The sequence below is a fragment of the Centrocercus urophasianus genome, unplaced genomic scaffold (genome assembly GCF_019232065.1).
Source record: "Centrocercus urophasianus isolate 14NV4802_14NV808 unplaced genomic scaffold, USGS_Curo_1.0 seq_23, whole genome shotgun sequence".
Lineage (NCBI taxonomy): Eukaryota > Metazoa > Chordata > Aves > Galliformes > Phasianidae > Centrocercus > Centrocercus urophasianus.
The window spans coordinates 10,845,092-10,863,741 of NW_024884789.1; the positions used below are offsets into that span (position 1 = coordinate 10,845,092).

Consider the following 18,650-nt stretch of genomic DNA (forward strand, 5'->3'; position numbering starts at 1 on the left):
CAATAAAGCAAAGAGCCCCAGTCCTGAGCACATAACAGGGGAGAGAAGGTGAACCCTGGCAGATTTGAAGTACAACACCACAAAAAAATCACAAAAGCTAAATTTTTATGAGGGTTTATTTAGAAAAACCATGATGGTGGGGAGTCACTGTTACATAGTGTGGCAATTCCCTTTCCCTTGAGTAATATGCACCACGCTGTGCGCATGCAGTAACTTATGGTCCCGCAGAAACACCTCATCTAGAGCTTAACATGAACACTGCACTGCCCTTAGCGCACACCACCACTCACACACATGTTGGGACACACACAAAGTTGAGCTTTTCCATGAAAAAACTGTATAAAAAACACGAGCCAAACTGAAACTGTCAACTCAAGAAGCAATGTGCAAAAGTGGACAAAGATACTCCTGAAGGTTTGCTTAAGAAAAAGGGCCTCTTCTGTCCTTTACCCCGCTCAGTGCTGTTGGGAAGTGTGGCTTTAATAGGAACCTGTCCCATCCTGACCCCTTCATGTTACCTGCTGAGATTTCCACCAGATAAATCACCCTATAAGTGAGCTATAAATGCAAAATTCCTCCTTCAAGCATCACCACTGTGCTGCTGTTGTACTGAACAGATCCTTACACTGTTGCAGTGTTTGATATGTGATGCTCAGGGCCAGATGATGAAAAGCCCTTGTGCAGAGCACCCAGAAGAGGCAGGACGGATGTCCCTGATCCATCACAGACAGGAGCAGAGCTGGCAGAGGCTGCCTGGAGCAAAGGGCCAGGCTGCTGTGTTTTCCCCATATGCCAAAGGAGCCAGAGCCTGAGTCCCTGCCATAGGGTGCTCAGCTTTTGAGGCTGGGGGTGATACCCAGTGTCTGAGCACCCCTCCTCCTGGAGAACATGTGCTGGTGCAAAAGACATGGGGTGTGAAGGGCAGGAGGTGGTCCTGGGCTTCCCCAAACTGTTCCCTGGCCTATGATGTGAGCTGAACACAGCTGTGGGGCAGTGAGGCCGCATGTGCAGCTCTGCATAAAGCAACGTGGAACTGCATGCTGCAGGCACTGGGGCAGCCATGCCAGCCATCCTTGTGGAACGCTGCATGCACACACCAACACTGAAATGGCAGATAAGAAGAGAAATGGATTGCACTTGTTTCCCTTGAACACACATGCATGTACCACCCTTCCTAACAAAAATGTTAAAAAAAATTAAATATGTTAAAAAAATGACAGTTGGGATTCTCTTCATTGAAACAAAAGAAGAAAATAGGGGTAGAATGATTCTGACCACTGAGGTTGGTCAGCAGTCATCTTCTGCCTTCAGGAATGTGGGTTCTCTCTTCCTCAATGCTACAAAGCCCAGCACCTGTTCCAGATGGTTTTAAGGACTGTCTGTTTAAGACCCTGCAGAGTTATGACTGTGTTACAGAACTTGCTATTTTCTAAAGGAATATCAGAGTTTTTCTACAGTAAATCCTCCATGGATCCAGGGAAGATCTCAGCGAGACTCCCATGTATTGTTTTCACTTCTAAAGAAAGGCTTCAGCAGATATGGTATAGACTGGGAGCTCACTGAAGAAGTCAACTGCAGGTACTCTGCATCCCAGCTTGGCATCATACTTAAGTGGGATTTGAGTGAATGTTATTCAGTTGAGACCAACAGGAGGGGCTTGTGTGGGCCTACTCACGATCGTGAAGAAGGCACAGAGAGCACTGTGCCCGTCAGCCTGCACTCCTGCTCTGCTCAGCCAAACCCACGCCAGGGCTGTGCCCCATCAGAGGCTGGGGGCTGTCACTACGTGATAGAAGCAGCACTGTGTCCCTGATGTCCCGAGGGAGCACTTGAAGCAGAAGTTGATGTGCCCCAGTGTGCTTCTGAAGCTTTCCACGAGCACTGGTGTCAGCAGCACACCTGCCTGGAGCTTCCCAGGCTGCTGATGGACAGCCACAGCGAGCATGGCTGTATGCCAGAGCCAACTGTGGCTGTGACAAAACAGTGGTACAGAGTAGCTTTGGACTGCAGGATGCACGATACAAACATCAGACTAATGTAATGCCGTTGCACGCTGGGGTTAGCTGCTCTTCACAAGCACTTCTCCCTAGATTATGAGTTTGTCTGGCATCTGAGTGACGGCCACTTGTGCCTACTTTCAATCTGTCCTTACTTGGCCAAGCACTCAGGTGACAACCCGAGTGCCTCGTGCCAACCCAACTGAAGCCTGTGCATGTGAGTTCTGCAGTTGGTCCAAATACTCTCTTGTTGTTTTTCCTGGAAGCATAGCCACTGGTCAAGGTTAACTACTTAATTAGCCTTCATCAAAAAGGTCCTGAGAACGTTGCTACAAAACTAACAAATATATATATATAAATACCAGAACATAGGGCTCAAGGCAAAACAAATGCTTGTTTAGATTAATAGCTGTAAACTGCGTATTCTATGAGCAAATAAAAACTTGTTGGCATAGGAAATAAACCTACTATTCAAAGTATATAGGATTGGCAGCACTAAGCTTACTTTACTCTCTGGAATGAGGACAACAAGTACCAGTGTAACACTGCAACACATCCCACCAAACCCAAGCTCGTGTAAACAGGTGTGCTTTGACAATGCTTACAAACCCAAGCATGACCCTGCACTTGGAGTCAGGCAGGCAGAGCCCTGCTGAAGGGCTGCTCGTGCACAGCCCCAGGGCTGCTGCAGGACACGGGGTGAGATCCTGCAACACTGCACTGCCATTTCTAGCTCTGTGCATGGGAGTGCCCTGTTGCAGGACGCAGCTCAGCAGAATGAGACACACAATAAGGATTATTTGCAGTGTAAGGCATTGCAGGGCTTGGTCCTAAGGTTTCTATTTTCAGCAGAGAACCCTTATCCATACACAAGTTCATACTTCAGCATATCCAAAAGTGCCTAAAATAAGGGTCAATGTCACTACACATTATGCCCAGTAGCACACTTAAGATGCTGCATATTGGCTTCAGATATTGTGAAACATTTTCATTAAACTCAAACCAACTATGAATCTTCCTCACGAAAATTAAATTAACTGTGGAAGTTAAAAATGATCAGGCTGCGTTTTCAAGGTTAAGAGGAGACGTTAACAGAAAGGAGCAGCTCCCATTGCAATGGTTTTCCAACGCCTTCCCTCCCTCCCCATGAACATTCTGGTATTGCAGTGCTGGAGGGCTCCAGTTCTGCTGTGCATCCGCTGTGTGTGGCTACTGCCGCTCTGCTTCCACGCGCTTCTTGCGAACTGGGACAGCAGGACAAGAAAAGAGCAGTCAGTGAGAACCAGAGCACTTTTCTCAGCGACACACTCCCTTCCAGTGATGTGAGTGGGAAGAGGGAGCTTCTAGCAAATACTCAGCACTGTTATGTTCGTAAATACCATAACTAACTTCTCTAGTTGCAGGGATCTCTGTTGTAGATAAACAACAATCATAAGGTCTGAGAAAATAAATTGAAGTGCTGATATCAGTGAGTAATGGCAACCAAGAAAACATACCAGACCTCACAGCTTCTGTTTAAAGTTTCTGTTTAAACTTCATGTGCTATGATGACATCAGCCATCAATGTTAACCAGCACCAATTAACTCAGAACAGAGTAGGTTGAGATTGCCAGTAAGCAGAGCAAAGAGTGATGAGCTTGGTGTTATGGGCAGGATTCAGGTAACAAGGAGACACGTATGAATTTTTACAGCACTTGAGATGCATTGTGGCTGTACAGAGCAGGTCTCATGGGGCCCCATCTGCTGCTACATATCCCAATAAAAATGCACTGAATATTCTCTAACTTGGCCAGGTAAGGATGCTCTTCTGTTCATGTGATACAAGGTGGTGTTACACTGAACTGTCGTGTCCTGCTCCTGATATTAAATTGCTGGAGTGGACAACAAAGGCAGTAAAACTGGATGAATGTGCACCTACAGAAAGTCAATAGTAATATATAACTGCAAAAATCCCATTACTTTGCTATCAGGAGGTTTATTTCACAGTGTTTTCTTGGCAAACACTGTATTAATCCAAGGGCGTCAGTGTATAATCAATCATTTGTCTCCTAGTGTTTTGTTGCAGTTATTTCATTTTTTGAAAATATTCTGCCTCACTAAATCTTGAAGAAAGCCACACAATGCAAAACCTGGAAAATGAAGATTAACTTCAAGATACATGCCTCGTGGCAGTTGGTTAAATAGCAGGGAAAGTTTCTAAGGAAATGAATAGTTTCAGGAACAAGAGTGTATTTTGAGGATGGTTAAGTACTGCTAAAAATAATACCAGGCAGGAAAGAAGTAGGTTCTAGCCCAATTTTTATCTTAGCTCTTTAAGAGAGAAACCCAACCAAATGCATAGTGGTTTGACTCCACACTTTGTGTTATTAATCAGTTCCACCTTGTTGAGCTTATTTTTATTTTATTTCCTTTTACTCTAAACTGTTCCTGCCTAGCCATCTCCTCCCTGCTCTGTCTAAGCACAGAGCAGAGCATCACACTCAGGTAAAACTTGCAAAGCTCTCTTATCCTTTCCTGTCACTGGCCACATGAGCACTAAATTTTAATGTTCCCTCAGTTGGTCAGGTTTGCTCTGCTATGGCAAGGTGAGGACTCCTGTGGTCCCTGAGCAAGCAGTGGAGCTGGCTGCCTTTACTCACTGGCCAGAAGAGCCAACGGGACAGCTGGACATCCAGGGCATTGCCTGGAAAAGGCTTACTTCCCTTTGCCACACAACTGGGAGCATCACAGTAAGACCTTAGGTGTTCTGTGCTCTAGAGCCTGTGGAGTTGCACATCACCCCTTACACACAGCCTGGATGTTGTGAAGCTAATATTCAATCTGATGTACAGACTCTAGAGTGTAAAGGCCAGGGCTTGGCTCACCTGGACAGATGAGGAATGGATGGAGAAGCATCTTACCCAGGTCGTTGTTTTTAGTGATAGCCGCTGCTACCCTGGTTCGTGGGCCTTGCTTTGTGAACTGGTATCCAAACTTGAGGATCTTGGAGTTCTCCTCCAGCATCTTGGCAATCTCCATCTCCACAGCTGTCCCCAGCTGCTGCCTCTGTTGGTGACATGGTGAAATGTCCCCAAAAGAAAAGAAACTATTTGTTCTCAAAACACAGAAAATAAGAGCTTATATTACAGTACGGTGCTCAAACTACAAAGAGAATCCCTCCCCTGGAGACATAGCTCTGGGTTTTATATTTCCTTTTTCCTAGTTTTATTTGGACATTTTCCATGGTGTGATTGCATGGGACATGAGCTGCAGAACAGCTCCAGAGGCTGCCTTGGCTTTGCCAGGGCCCTCTGGGAATCTGCACAGAAGGGAAACAGAAGGGGACTGCAGTTCAATGCTCTCTCTTTACCTGGTTGTCAATTTTAATCTCTGTCAGGGATTCGTTCTCCTTCAGTGCATCAATCAGTGCCAAAATACCCGTCCCAGTAATGAAATTGGACTCTACATTCAGACTCTTCAGTGTTTTGTTCACTTTCAACATGTCTGCAAATGCCTGCGGGGTTAGAAAGAGGGAACAAATCAAGTTCTTGAAAGCTTCAGGAAATAACAGCCAATCTGTAAAACATGGCTTATTATCTACAAAGAAATAAAATACAGATAGGCTTAAAAGAGAATGGAGGTAAGTCAAAATAGATTATGCTTCTATTACGCATAGAATAGAATATGCTTCTATTACGCATAGTAGCAGGGAAATTCTGCTAGGTAAAGTAAAAGCTCTATCCTAAAGCATACACAGACCTACTTTAACATTGTATTTTATTTTCCAAACAGTGTCATAACTTACAATAGCTACAGGGTCATTGCTTCGAGTAGCAGCAAGGCTGAATGTCTTCACATGTACGTTGCTTTCCAAGGCTTTTGCAAATTCTTTTAGTGTTGGAATAGGGATATTCTACATTAAGAAGATAAATCAAGTAGTTAGGAAAGCCAGTCACATCAGTAGACACTGGTTCTATTTATCATCAAACTGATGGATTAATAGCCATAGACTGTGTGCTTGAAACCATCCCAGTGCCCAAAGGAGCATCTCAGGAAGGACCACTTGTGCTTGGGGTGCTTAGCAGCCACGTGGAGCTCTGTGCGGGCACAGTGTCAGCGCTGCCTCTATCTGGGTCAGGCCAAGGCCAGCACGTGACTGATCTGAGCTACTTTCCCATTTTGCTGCTGGTAGTTCAGAGTCTCTGCATCCCAGCTCCTCCCCATTTCCATAGTGGGCTAATTGAATTAGGGCAGTGATGATTATGTAGTGCCCAGGAGATGCATTGCTTTACGAGCTGCTAAAGAAAGGCAGCCAGAGGGAGTCACCCTGTGGGCTTTCAATTGGCTTCTAATTCAATATCAGACATTGACGACCTGGAAGCCTTTAGAAACCTTCCCTTTGCTGCCCTGTCCTGTGTGTGCTGCTTTCCCTGCCAAGTACAGAGAGTGAAAATATAAAGATAAAAGGGTGCTGGAAATATCTGAATAAACCCATCTGTGAGGATTTATACGGAACCATGGCATCTACCTTTATGTTGTTCAAATTAACTTCTATGAGAGTAGGATCATTTGCTTTTATCCTTTGTAAACTTGCTTCCACGTTGGTTGGATTAGGTGGCTCCTCAAAAATGGGCTTCACCTTTTCACCTTTGACCACATCTGCAAAAGAAGACCGCATCAAATGCTAACATCAGGACCAGGCACGGTGGGTGAGCCTGACTCTTCAGTTGCTGCTTAGGACAGCTGTGCTCAGGAAGAGGGTAGCATGAACCACAGAGCTCAGAGGTAGGAGCATTAGCTCCGTGTCCTTGCCGTGTCCCTGGCACCTTCCTGCACCAGAAGCACATCACTGGGGCCACAGCAGCCATAGCAGCTGGGAGGTATCATCACGGGCAACTTCCTCCCTTGTGTATGTACAATTAGTTTGAGCCAAAGCAGCTTTTAAGACTATTGAATAGGATGTAATATACAGCAAGGGCTGCTTTGTTCTTCATCTGACATCCGTAAGAAAGGAGTGCTCAGAACCTACCCACTGCATTAGTGAGCAAACCTCCACATCTACAGATAGACTGTGCTAACAGAACAGCCTGGGATCAGGAGGCCCCTCACTTCCTTCTCTGCTCTGATGCTATCTGCCTTCCTAGAAATTCAATTAGCTCTTGTAAAATTGCAACATCTGCACTTTTTGAGTAATAAAACTATCAAAACATGAAAAGCAAGTCTGTCTGCTAGCACTAAGATTTATGGAGTCATTGAGTACTCATGCTCCAAAGAGATACAATTTTGACTATTGGCAGCTATAAGCCCAAATATCCTTAGAAATGCATAAAAGTCATAGCTTAGAACACAATTAATACTTCTAATTCCAAAACATACAGTTGTGAGGATTAATTTGTAAGCCCTGACCACCCAAGCCACTAGAAGAAACAAAGGAGTATGTTTTGGACCACATGTGTATTTAAACCCTTTCACTTTGTCACAGTGAGTTATTTAGAAAACTTGTGCTCAAGCCTCTGTGCACTATGCATTTCTGTTCAGTGCAAAGTTCGTCCCACATCATGGGCCAAAACAAAACCAAATACACTTTAGAACTTAACAGAGATGAATTCATTCACAAACCCGAAGCTGATTTTCATTCCATTCCCCTTTACATCATTTTTACTCTTTTCTCAATTCCCTGAGAGACCACGCATGTGCCTGAAGAACACTCCATTCCTAAAGATCAGGAAGTTGAAAACTGCTGGTAGACAATTTGCTGGACTTTGGGTTCAAGGATGGAAAGCAAAGAAAAGCCAGTAAAGTGAGTTTGCACTTAGAGCAATGCCATGCCAAGCTGGGACCTGGGCAGGGACTCACCCCCCTCCTCAGTTGGGATTACTCTGTCACTCAGCCTAGAGTTAGCAGTATTCTCCCTTTTCCCCTTCTTATTGTTTCTCGTGAGTTTTATTTTGTTTCTTCAGTCATGGTGCAGTTTCACCACACTGACAGGCAACTTCTGAGCTGTGTCTCTCTCGTTTTGAACCATTTCAGCTGGCCAAGGAAAGGCATTGCTTTTGGACCAAAGAGTAAAGCGATGTGACAGGGCAATTTTCTGGCTGGTAAGTCTGTACTTGGAGCATAGTTTAGCTGACTCACATAGCTGACATTGTGACTCCGAGCGACAAAAATAATTTGAAATCTGTGTGGATTACTAATGCATGCAGTTGCCTGCTAGGAGATAGATGGCAGCTTGCACAGGGCCCCACTGAGGAGAGAGAGAGCCTTAATCCTGAGAAAAATGAAGTGACACAGCATTCTGCCTGCTTTCCCACCTCCTCTTCGGTAAAAAGGGATGGAAATGAAAGTCTTCTGGCCTTGCAAGAAGAAAGTGCTTTTTGAGTACTGCTTCCATGGCAAAGGGCACTCCACAGTTTGTCTCAAACAGCAAAGTTACCTTACTTGGCATCCCAGAGCTCGCTGAGCACTGGATGGAGGCACAGCAGCTCCTGAGCCTACGATGAGAAAAACCTGGGGTTCAAATGTGACCCTCACCTCTGAGATTTGATATACCACAAGTCTGCTTTAATTACTATAAATGCTTCTGGGTTTCTTGGATGACTGTGCTTCCCATGTACCTAAGGAGCCACACAACAGACATATAGCCCACAAAGAAATGTTTGCTTACTTCTCATGCTTCCTTTTCCATCTTTACTGCGGGCTCCTCCTTCATCAAATTTTGGGTTATTGACCATGTTGTGCACTCCAAGAACAGCTATAAACGTGTAAACAACAGCAACAGGACACAATGTTAACGGCAGGAACAGAGGTTGCAGAAAAACACATGCTACAAATTCTACTTTAGTTCCCCAAACAAAGAGTTTATAAAATTTTAGCTCTGAGTTGAGCTTGCTGCAGCATGCATGCAGGGAAGTGCCAGCTGGAAGGCACTGCCAGGAGGCACCTTGTCCAGCATCCCTCCCTTGCAGGAGTGCTGTCAGCATTAACCAGGTCAGCCGTGGCTTTGTCTAGCTGGGTTCTGAAAGCATCCAGGGATGGAAATCTCAGTCTCTTTGGGTAGCTTGCAGCAATGCTACCCTCCTAATGATTTCATTTTTTTTTTCCTGTAACATACAACCCAAACCCCTTACTGCTCCTTGTTGTACTGTTTGGCACGTTGGAGATGGTTTTGATTTTGCATTTGGTTAGGTTAATAAATGGGTATTCATCCTGGGGTTGTTACAGAAGCACATAGCTGCTAACATGCTTAGGAAGAAGAAGAATTTATTCAGCACTTTAAAATAAATAGTAAGGCTGTAAGCTACTGCGAGAAAAGAGAACTAAACTCCATCAAAGATACAAAGTTATGTTTTGTGCAAATGAACTTCCACAGTGTCGGAGAACAAATTATGCTTTTTCCTTCCCCCTTAGATTATCTGCTCAGACTGTATGCTATTAATGTCAATTTTTACTTTTATCATCACGTTTTCCTTATGAGAGAAACTCTTTGTTCTGTAAGCAGTGATATTTGCTGTTACAGACTCCATTCAAAACTCTCAGCAGTAGGTGTGCTGCTGCTTCTTGTTAGACTTTGATACCTACAAACTCAGTCACGAATGGTTGGATGCTGACCAGAGCTGAGCAACACTTGGAACTCCATTCCATAAACTTCAGGCTCCGGGAGAAGTGCCAGCTGCACCACAGCCCTCCAATTCCTTGCTACACCACATGTCAGTCAGAGCCAAGTCTAACGCATCCCCATACGTGTGGTGTAGCCAAGGATTACGGAAGATAATGGTGAGATCGTGTCCTTTGATGGGACAACAGAACAGTTATACGAAGTTTGGGCTTAATGTTGATCTAACATAGATTCAGATGAATGGAAAACACTGACATATTTCATTTAGATTTTCTTAATTAAAAACAGAAATATGCCAATGGAGCTGAAACTCTCCCACCACAGTTTTTATACAGATTAGAGCCATGCATCTCAGCACACAGTAACATCAGTGATCTCTAACAAAGCACATGCCCCAGCCTGCAGTCTCCCACTTGTTGACCCTTCCCTTCCCCAGTTCTCATTAGCTGCTTCATCTCCTCTGCTTGCCTGCCCCACATCAATTAGAGATAGGAGAAAGGTCTGCAGCTGCTCTCAGGTCATGTTTAAAGTGCTCATGGGCACGGCGTGGCCCCAGGCTGGCCACCTGTCCCTGCAGTGAGACAGCAGCAGCTGAGGAGGATCCTGACCCCGGTGCCAGGTCCAAGCAGTGAGCGGGATGTGTTAAGGAACCATGCCCATGTACCATCTAACCTGCAAGGTCATAGAGCTCCGTGTCTGAAGCACTGGCCAGGGCTTCTTCAAGCTCCGGATCCAGGGTCACTTTCTCCTCTGTACGAGTTTCTATGGGTTTTTCTTTAGGGATAAATATTTTTCCTAGGAGAAGAAAAAAGCCAGAGTGACTGATGGATTATTGTAACAACTCATCTGCCTCCTGGCGTTGGAGGGAGTAGGTCTGTGACAATGGAACTGCTTGGAAAAGTCTCAAGTGCAAGTTTTCCTGTTTCTTACTTGATGCTATCCTCAACACCAAGATCTTAATAAGAGTCTAAAAATAAACAGTGAAGACTTCTGCTCTGTGTTGGTGATTGTTACTATGGAAGCGAATTTCCTAAAATAAATCCCCAGCATGTCCCACTGACAGCTGGGATTTTTCTGAAGTTTGTGTGGGCTTATATTAGGCAGAATCAGGTCTACACAAAAAGCTTGCAGAAATTTCATCCTCATATTTAAGCAAGGCACCAGAGGCAATTAAACCATCCTGCTGAAAGTAACTTTCGGTTTACAAATGCCGTACAAAAGCCTTAAAGCTCTGCAAACCTGATCACTTTCACACATTCAGTTCAGTTCCCAGCCTTTCCGTCAGTATTTTCCCTTCATCTCCTGATAATTGTTCGCTTAAACACCCTTTTCCTGATCACCTGTGCAGACCTGAAAAGGCTGAACTAAACCTCGTGTTCCCCAAGACTTGTTTGTTCCCTGCCTGTTTCCCATTCCCACCCCTCCTTGTGCCCAGCTGGTGTTCGTATTAGCAGGTGGTTCCATGGGACATCGCCTGAAGACCATCAGCCCTTCTGCTGAAATGAAAAGACTGCAGGAGAAGTCCAGAAACAACACAGGCAGTCAAACTTACTCCCTTAGGCTGTTATTGTAGCCAATAGCAATAATGTGATGCTGGAGCAGAGCAAGATCCCTAAAATTAAAGTTCCAGTGAGATGAGTTTTGGATGTAGGAGGATTTGGCCCGCTGTCAACTGCAAGCTGCCTTATTTGTGCGGCACGGTCTCGGTGATATTATTTTGTTATCCTTAATAAATGCAGTTCTGCTATTTTGTGTTCAACTACAGACTTTCTGCCCCCTTTTTTTCAACACTGGCATCCTCATGTTTTTTCTTTCCCATTATCATAGAATCATGGAATCACCACGGTTGGAAAAGACCTCCAAGATCATCTAGTTCAACCATCCACCCACCAACATTTCCCCACTAAAGCACATCCCTCAGTACAACAGCTAAATGTTTCTTGAACACCTCCACAATGACTCCATCACCTCCCTGGGCAGCCAGTTCCATCACCTGGCCGCTCTTTCATAATGGTCCAAAGCATCATTTCTGTGTGGATAATACCCAACACATTTATACAAGCTTTTCTACTGCAATTTCTGTACTGTCAACTTCCATGAAAGAGGTCACTGAACAGGCTCAGAAAAAAATAAAAATAAAAATGGAATTTTCTGAAGCAGACAAGGTTTACTGATGCAGAATTTGACTCATTTATTCTAGAGATATTTGCATCGAGGCTAAATAACTTCAGAGCACAGAACTGGACAGAAAGTTATGCAGAAAGCTAAAGCAGTATCATATGATGATTCATTTTTTTCATGTGATACTTTGAGCAAGCCACTTTTTAACAAGAGGCTTCTAGAAGATAAAATCCTTTGTGGGCCAAGGGTAGGGATCGTTTTCACTTTCAGCCTCACTCAGTGGTGAATCACAGACAGCCATCCCAGCAGCAACAATGAGAAGACAAGTGGCAAACTTGGGGTGAGGAACTCTCGTATGCTGAAGACAGATGAGTCACGCTCTGCAGAGTTCAGAACAGAGCAGATGCTGTGACTGCAGACTCACTCTGTACTGTCCCTTAGCCTGAAGTGTGGGATGGCATCTTCCAGATGCCATGGACCAGGAGTTAGCTAATGCTAGGAGCTGAGCAACTTGATGGGTTAGGATAATGCAACAGGAGAAATCCCCATGACTCCATTGAAAGCTACAAGACCCAAACGAGAAAAGATATCTGAGTAAACGATCAGCAGTGAGGAGCACTGGCTGTGAAACATTTTCCTTTCAGATCAGTGGCAGTTCCTCGAGTTATCAGTAATCAGTAGTTCATTTAAGACCTAGAGGGAATCCTGCTTATCTTTATTCTGTCTGACAGCATTATCCCAGCCAGCTGTGCTCAGAGCTGTGGCTGGTTCCAGCCATCTCAGGAGGGCAGGCATTGCTGTGCTGGGTGCCCAGAGCCCAGCCTGACCGCTTGCAAGCACCAACAGAAGGCTGTCTTCTGGTTGTCTTGCTCTGCAATTCAAAGGAGCCTGGCTTGATCCTCAGAGCTGCTGTGAATAGCTTTGGAAAGGCCTCTTGCCATGTCAGCACCAAGTGGTGGGGCGGAGTGATGCTTCCAGTTCAGAATCTCAGACTGGTACAAGTGGGGACAAAGTAATGCTATTAGTGGGCACAGGGCCTCAAGTCTTGGGTAAATGAGAGCTGGTATATATTTCCATTGGTCCTTCTCTCTGAATTTTGGAAGCGCGTAGGCCAAGAACCTTGTACAGAAAGAAAGCAGAAACCAGTACAGGTTCATACTTTCTTCATATGGTTCACATGTATAGGAATATAATTTTTAAGCATTTGTTTCAGGCATATGTAATTCCTGGATGGCAGCCCAAAGCTTTCTAAATGTGTATATGACTCTCAATGAGAGTTTCATTTAAAGCATTCTTGGCAAATGTTTTAGAAAAAATATTCTATTACTGGCTGTATGAAATATTTAAAGGGGCAAGGTCATGTCAGAGATGAAAATATGTATCTTTAATGTATGTCAGCCTTTCTGGCATCCAATGGCTTTGTAAAATTGTTCTTCTTTCTGCTATCTAGACAAGGACATTCTTTTGCATTAGTCCGACGTGAGGAGATTTTGCAGCATAACAGCCTTTAGAAGAGCTTAAGCATTTAGCATGTTACTAAGAATTCATTACCTTTCCATCAGCAGCAAAACTGCATGCACGTGTTTATAGACTGTTGTGTCCGTTTTCCTGCTTTACTTTAAGGACAGAGTTCAAATATGCAGGAGGTCCCCCCTGTCCCACGTTCCTACATTGTAAATTCATTTTATAGCGCAATTCATTCTATCTTGGAATCCACTGACAAAAAAATTAAGGATTATGGCTTCCTTGTCCCAAGGGACCAGCTTAAATTTAAAATGGATTATTCGTAAATACTTTGAAGCCTCGGAGGAATAGTTTAATTATTTTGAAGTTAGATTTCTGAAAAAAAAGCTGCCTTTTCTAGTCATGCTGTAATTTGGAATTTAGATATGATTATCGTTGACTGGGTTACCTTTGCCTCCAGAATATGTTCACGTTCCAAGCTATTTCTTAACAGTAATAGCTTATCTTTCTTTGAAAATAGTGACAAAAACATAGCAAGAAAAGCTATATTTCTATGTGTCATACTTCAGCTACTTCAATGTCAACATTAAGTTAACACACAGTACCAAATTATATCTATATTTTTGTGTTTAACTGCAAAATGAATTTCTGTTTTGATGAAAGCAAACTTGAAAGCATTAAAATACCATTTTACTTTGACACACATATATATAAACTCAAAAGATCTGGAAGCCAAAGTGAAATTCTACAGTCAGTCAATGGAATTCTCCCCTTCCTTCAGTCAAACCGGGATAACTGGCTGTGGTGACCTGGATGGCAACTGGGGTGGATGCTTATAGCCCAGGGGACTTTGTGACTGTGAGTGTGGTGACTGAAGACCTGTACTGGCTCAGCATTACAGCAGGCCTATTCTTTATTAAGCACTGCTAAACTTCTATTCAAATTGAAATAGGATATGGTGCACCCTTTACTCAAAAGGGGCTCAGGGCAAGAAAAGAGCCTATTGAAAGCCAAAGAGAAGGATTCTGTAAAAAGGACTGAATCAAATACAGACAGACTTAGAAATGCAGAATGAGATGAAAGGAAAACAAATCCTCTGAAAAAAAAAAAAATCCAGAAAGAAAAAGCAATACTCCAGGTATTGTCATAAACCCATGGATGCAGTTCTGCCACTTGGTTTCAGGAAGCCGCGATTTCCTGCACTGCTCAGATGCCTCCTTTACTCCTTTAAAGCAACGTCAAAGGAAAGCAAGGAAATGAGACACATCCCTGTCTCCATCTCCTTATGCAATAGCAATTAGCTACATAAGCATATATGCACATCTACAGGAAAATTGAGGAGGTGACTATGCCAAGTGTGTTGTGGTAAAATAAGTTTATTTGCTTATGTTATGTAAGGGGAAAACAGAGAAACTGAAACAGCACAGCTGATGGGATTGCATTAACAGGCACACACATGGAACATTCTGAAGATTTCATCATCACTTGAAGTCCACAGCATTTGGAGCAGCCTTTGTGGTGTGTCTGCTCTTTGCCTTGCTTCTTAGCCTTCATCAGACTCCTTGTGAATAAACATAAGTTGCCACCATTTCTATTTGCCTAGCGTTTAATATTTATTACCGCTTTGCACAAGTCAAAGGGACTCAACAAACTGCATAACAATGAGAAATAACTTCATTTTTCCTGAAGTGCCTTTTCCAAAATGTCCTTTCTATCGGTTTTATGAAGGAAACTTACTTAATTTTATAATACAGAGGCATTTTCTGCCCTAATTGTAAAGTAATTACTTTCTTTTCCTATAAACTGTAACTCAGATTATTGTACTTCCAAGAAAATATCTGGTTACACTTACTGCTTCTTACTTTTCAGTGAATCACTGACTACAGTGAGTGTCTGTTTATTCTCCATTGCAGAATGTTGTAATGCTGAGGTCAGAGCACTGACCTTAGAAGTGAAATCCAATGATCTTGGAAATCTGCCTTGCATAAATCACAGACACTTGATTCATTTTTTCCATTTTGCAGTATTCTTTTCTTTTGAGGCTTACTTAAGTTTCCCACTCCAGATACTCCATGAAAATGGGGCTAAATTAACAATTTCTGAGAATAAATGTGTATTATGAAGAAGAAAGCAACCAAGTTCAAGTAAGTGTGAAACTGAAAGCTAGAAGTAATTAAAACACAGCATCGTAATTGCTGCTGTACTGCTACTCTTGGATTACTGACTGTATCATCTATGCCTTAAATCAGGGTAATGCAAAAGGAAGATTGCAAAGTTCAGCTTTCCAAAGTTGTTAAATCTATTGTGCATCTACACAGAGCAGAGATAAGTTGCAGCAGCATCCTTGGCTTCAATCAGCATGCAGTGATCCTGACCTTATTGCTGCTGTGTTGGCACATGTGCCCTCTGTGCATGTAGGCAGAGGCTCTGAGGACACAACTAGTATTCATGCAGGAGCACATGTGGAGAGCACTGGAACAAACCGGAGGTGCCAGAAGTAAAATATCACTAAGATTCCAAATGCAAGTGTGTTTCCCTGGGGATTGCAAAGGGCATACATTTCTGGTCACATCCTCAAAGCATGGAGGCACTGTAGCTCACAAAAAACAGCTGGAAAAATTTACTTGAGATGGCTAAAACAATGTGTTTTCTCCTAACCTTGTTCTTGGAAACAGCTGAGTCGTTTTTGCTGACACTTTCCAGAAATCCAGCCTGAAGCAGACTCTCAGCATGGGAAATTTCAGTGAAAACTGTGCGAGTTTGGCAAAGTCATGAGCAACTATAACAGGGTCTTACAAAAGCAAGCAATGAAAGACACTGGCTGCAGGAATTACTGTCAGCAACAGCACCTTTTTCATGCTTGAAGACACAAACATCAATTTTAAATTTAAGACTTGGAGAATAGGAAGAAGGTGGCAAAAATTGAAACAAACATCTTAGCTTTGGGGGTGAAAAGATTGCTTTTGTCAGCCCAAAGAAGATACCGTGTCCCTAAACTAATGTTTCTATGCAGAGTCTGGTACAGAGGCTGGGAACTCATTAGCATCTGTTCTATTACTTTAACCTTCTGAAAATGACTTCATTATCACCAGGCTGAGTATTGATACTCTGCTTGGCACAGCATGACTCTCAAGATAGCCGGTCTCTGCCAGAACAACTGAAAACAGGGGTTTCCCCAAAGTTCTCTGGTTAATCATCAATATTCTTCCTTTTTCCTTTAACCAGCTGACTGAAAATGTTAGTGTTTAATCACACACAAGCATTTTCCCCTTCCCTTTCCAGACACAATTAATAATAGCTCAATCCACTGGAGTTTTTCCATGAGGAGAACTGGATTGGATCCAGTCTGAAATGGTTTGGCCAAGAGCAGAAGACCTTGCAGAAGACAGAGACAGTGGTGAAGGACTGAAACAGCAATCCTAAACAGCAATCTGAAATGGCACGGCCAGCTTTTTGTAGCTGATTATCTTTCACAATAGAACTTATTTCAATTATGCTTCATTAGTAACATGTAGTAAGAGAAGCACTGCAAAAGCAGAAACAGAAATGTTGCTAATAGCATACGCTTGTATTAAAGCAGTACTTAGCTAAGATCAGCTGCACACATTCAGTGAGAGAAAGCTGCCGGCCACTCAGCAAAGAAGGTAAGTGCAGATCAGAGGATTATGTTCCTTTCCAGAAATGGATGGATAGGAAAAACTGGGGACAAGGCTGTGAGAACAGTGGGGCAGGCCTTAAGTGCCAGTCCAGATCCTAGGACTCAAAATGCACCATTCCCACTTCTCAGACCTTCTCTCTACCTTAAACAGAGTCTCAATCCCGTCTCCTTTTATTACAATCACATAGCAAAAGCACTGCTAGTGCCTGAGAAATTAGAGGCACTAGCCCTTACCCTCTTCATCTCATCCTTTACTCCATAATAAAAAGGCTTCAGAGCAACCTTCCTGCGACCGCCGGCTGTCCCAGCTACACGCATGCAGGGCAGTGGGTCACGGAGCAACTTCACTGGCTTCCATGTAGGGATTTCCACAGTGTCTGTCTTAAGCAGGAGCTAATCCAAACGTCCATAAAATAAACACTTAGAAGCTGCCAATCACTATGGCTACGCTAATCGGAACTAACTCCCTACACCTCTGCTGCTTATTAAAAATGAGCCCTGCTTGTGGGAACAGCTGACTGACAGCAGAGTTACACACCAGTTCCTGAAAGCTGCCTGATCTTCTGCATGCACCCATGGGAGAGAGCGCTTGGATGGGGACATTCTGACAGAGCACCCAGCCCTGACATGCATTAGAGAAGATGCGGGGCAAAGCGATCCGACAGAACTGCTCAGTGGTGGCCTGGCTGCACTGCCACCAGGCTGGGGACGTTCTGTCCCGGGCTCAGCACAAAACTTGGGGTTTCACTGAAATTTGAGAGCCGTTCCATGAAAACTTTCTGTGCAGCAATGAATGCCGTAAGTTAACGGGCTGAAATCTGGCAGAGGGCCAAAGCTCTAATGCATGCCATATGTTTGATTGTTTTTGCCAAGCATTTCCAGTCCCTCAAAACCATGATTATAATCAAAACCAAGGCGATTCCCTGCACAACCACCCCCCACCTTGAGCTCGTATTTAACACTTCCTGTGCTCCAACCAATCTGAATATCCCCCTTAGCTTTGGAATTTGCTTGGCCTTGTTCTCTAGCACAATCAAAACCTTATGGTTGTGTTGAGCATCTAGAGACCCACTTACAGGACTGAATTCTGTCCTTCAGCAGCATTTTGGTATTGCTTTTTTGGTCAAGAGCACTCCAAATAAACATTAACAGCAAAGGAAGAAAGGCAGAGACACTGTGTAAAAAATAATGATGTATCACAGATTGTTCTGGAAGGAGGACATTTTAAATGCCACTTTCTTTCAGCTCATCACCAAATTTTCATGTCAGTATCAGAATTGCATGATAAAGATAGGAACTGGTAGAAACATCACTTAACACTTAGTAAGAGCATCCCACCTCCTAACTGGGGAAAAACAAATCATTTCCCAGTGTACAACAAATCCCATAATAGAAAAGAGTAATAAAAACTTAAGCAACACTTCACATCTTCTAATCCTACTGACAGGCAAACATTCTCAGGTGGTAAATAATGCCAAATGGCACACAGGCATTGACACCTCCTACTTCTTATACATAAGTAGAGGCACTGTGGAACTGTTCCAGAACTTAATTTTTAACTACCAGAATTGCTGTAAAATATATTTGTGTCTATTTACAATATGGCTACATTATAGTGCTGCTATAGTGTAAAAAGTGATTTAACAGGCATATATGTAACATAATTATATAAATATTTACCAGTCTGTAAATACACTTTAGAGCCCACCAACTTGCAGAAGATGAAGAACAAGCTTTTCTTCCTCAATTTCCTATGAGGATGTATTTTCAAAACAAGCTAATTACTGAGCTTTAGAAGAATACTATCAACACCTAA

General features: G+C 43.4%; 1 protein-coding gene across 2 annotated transcripts in view; it reads right to left on the bottom strand.

Annotated features, from left to right (window-relative positions):
- Nucleotides 1-119: 119 nt before the first annotated feature.
- LOC122163243 (tropomodulin-2) overlaps nt 120-18,650 on the bottom strand; it is a 31,109-nt gene continuing 12,578 nt past the window's right edge. For both annotated transcript variants that reach the window (XM_042824378.1, XM_042824377.1), the window contains exons 4-10: nt 10,264-10,386; nt 8,641-8,727; nt 6,505-6,635; nt 5,782-5,889; nt 5,347-5,490; nt 4,898-5,042; nt 120-3,241 (exon numbers count right to left, since the gene is read on the bottom strand). In XM_042824378.1, the coding sequence (XP_042680312.1) occupies nt 3,207-3,241; nt 4,898-5,042; nt 5,347-5,490; nt 5,782-5,889; nt 6,505-6,635; nt 8,641-8,727; nt 10,264-10,386 (773 nt within the window). In that variant the 3' untranslated portion in view covers nt 120-3,206. The remainder of the gene's footprint in view (nt 3,242-4,897; nt 5,043-5,346; nt 5,491-5,781; nt 5,890-6,504; nt 6,636-8,640; nt 8,728-10,263; nt 10,387-18,650) is intronic.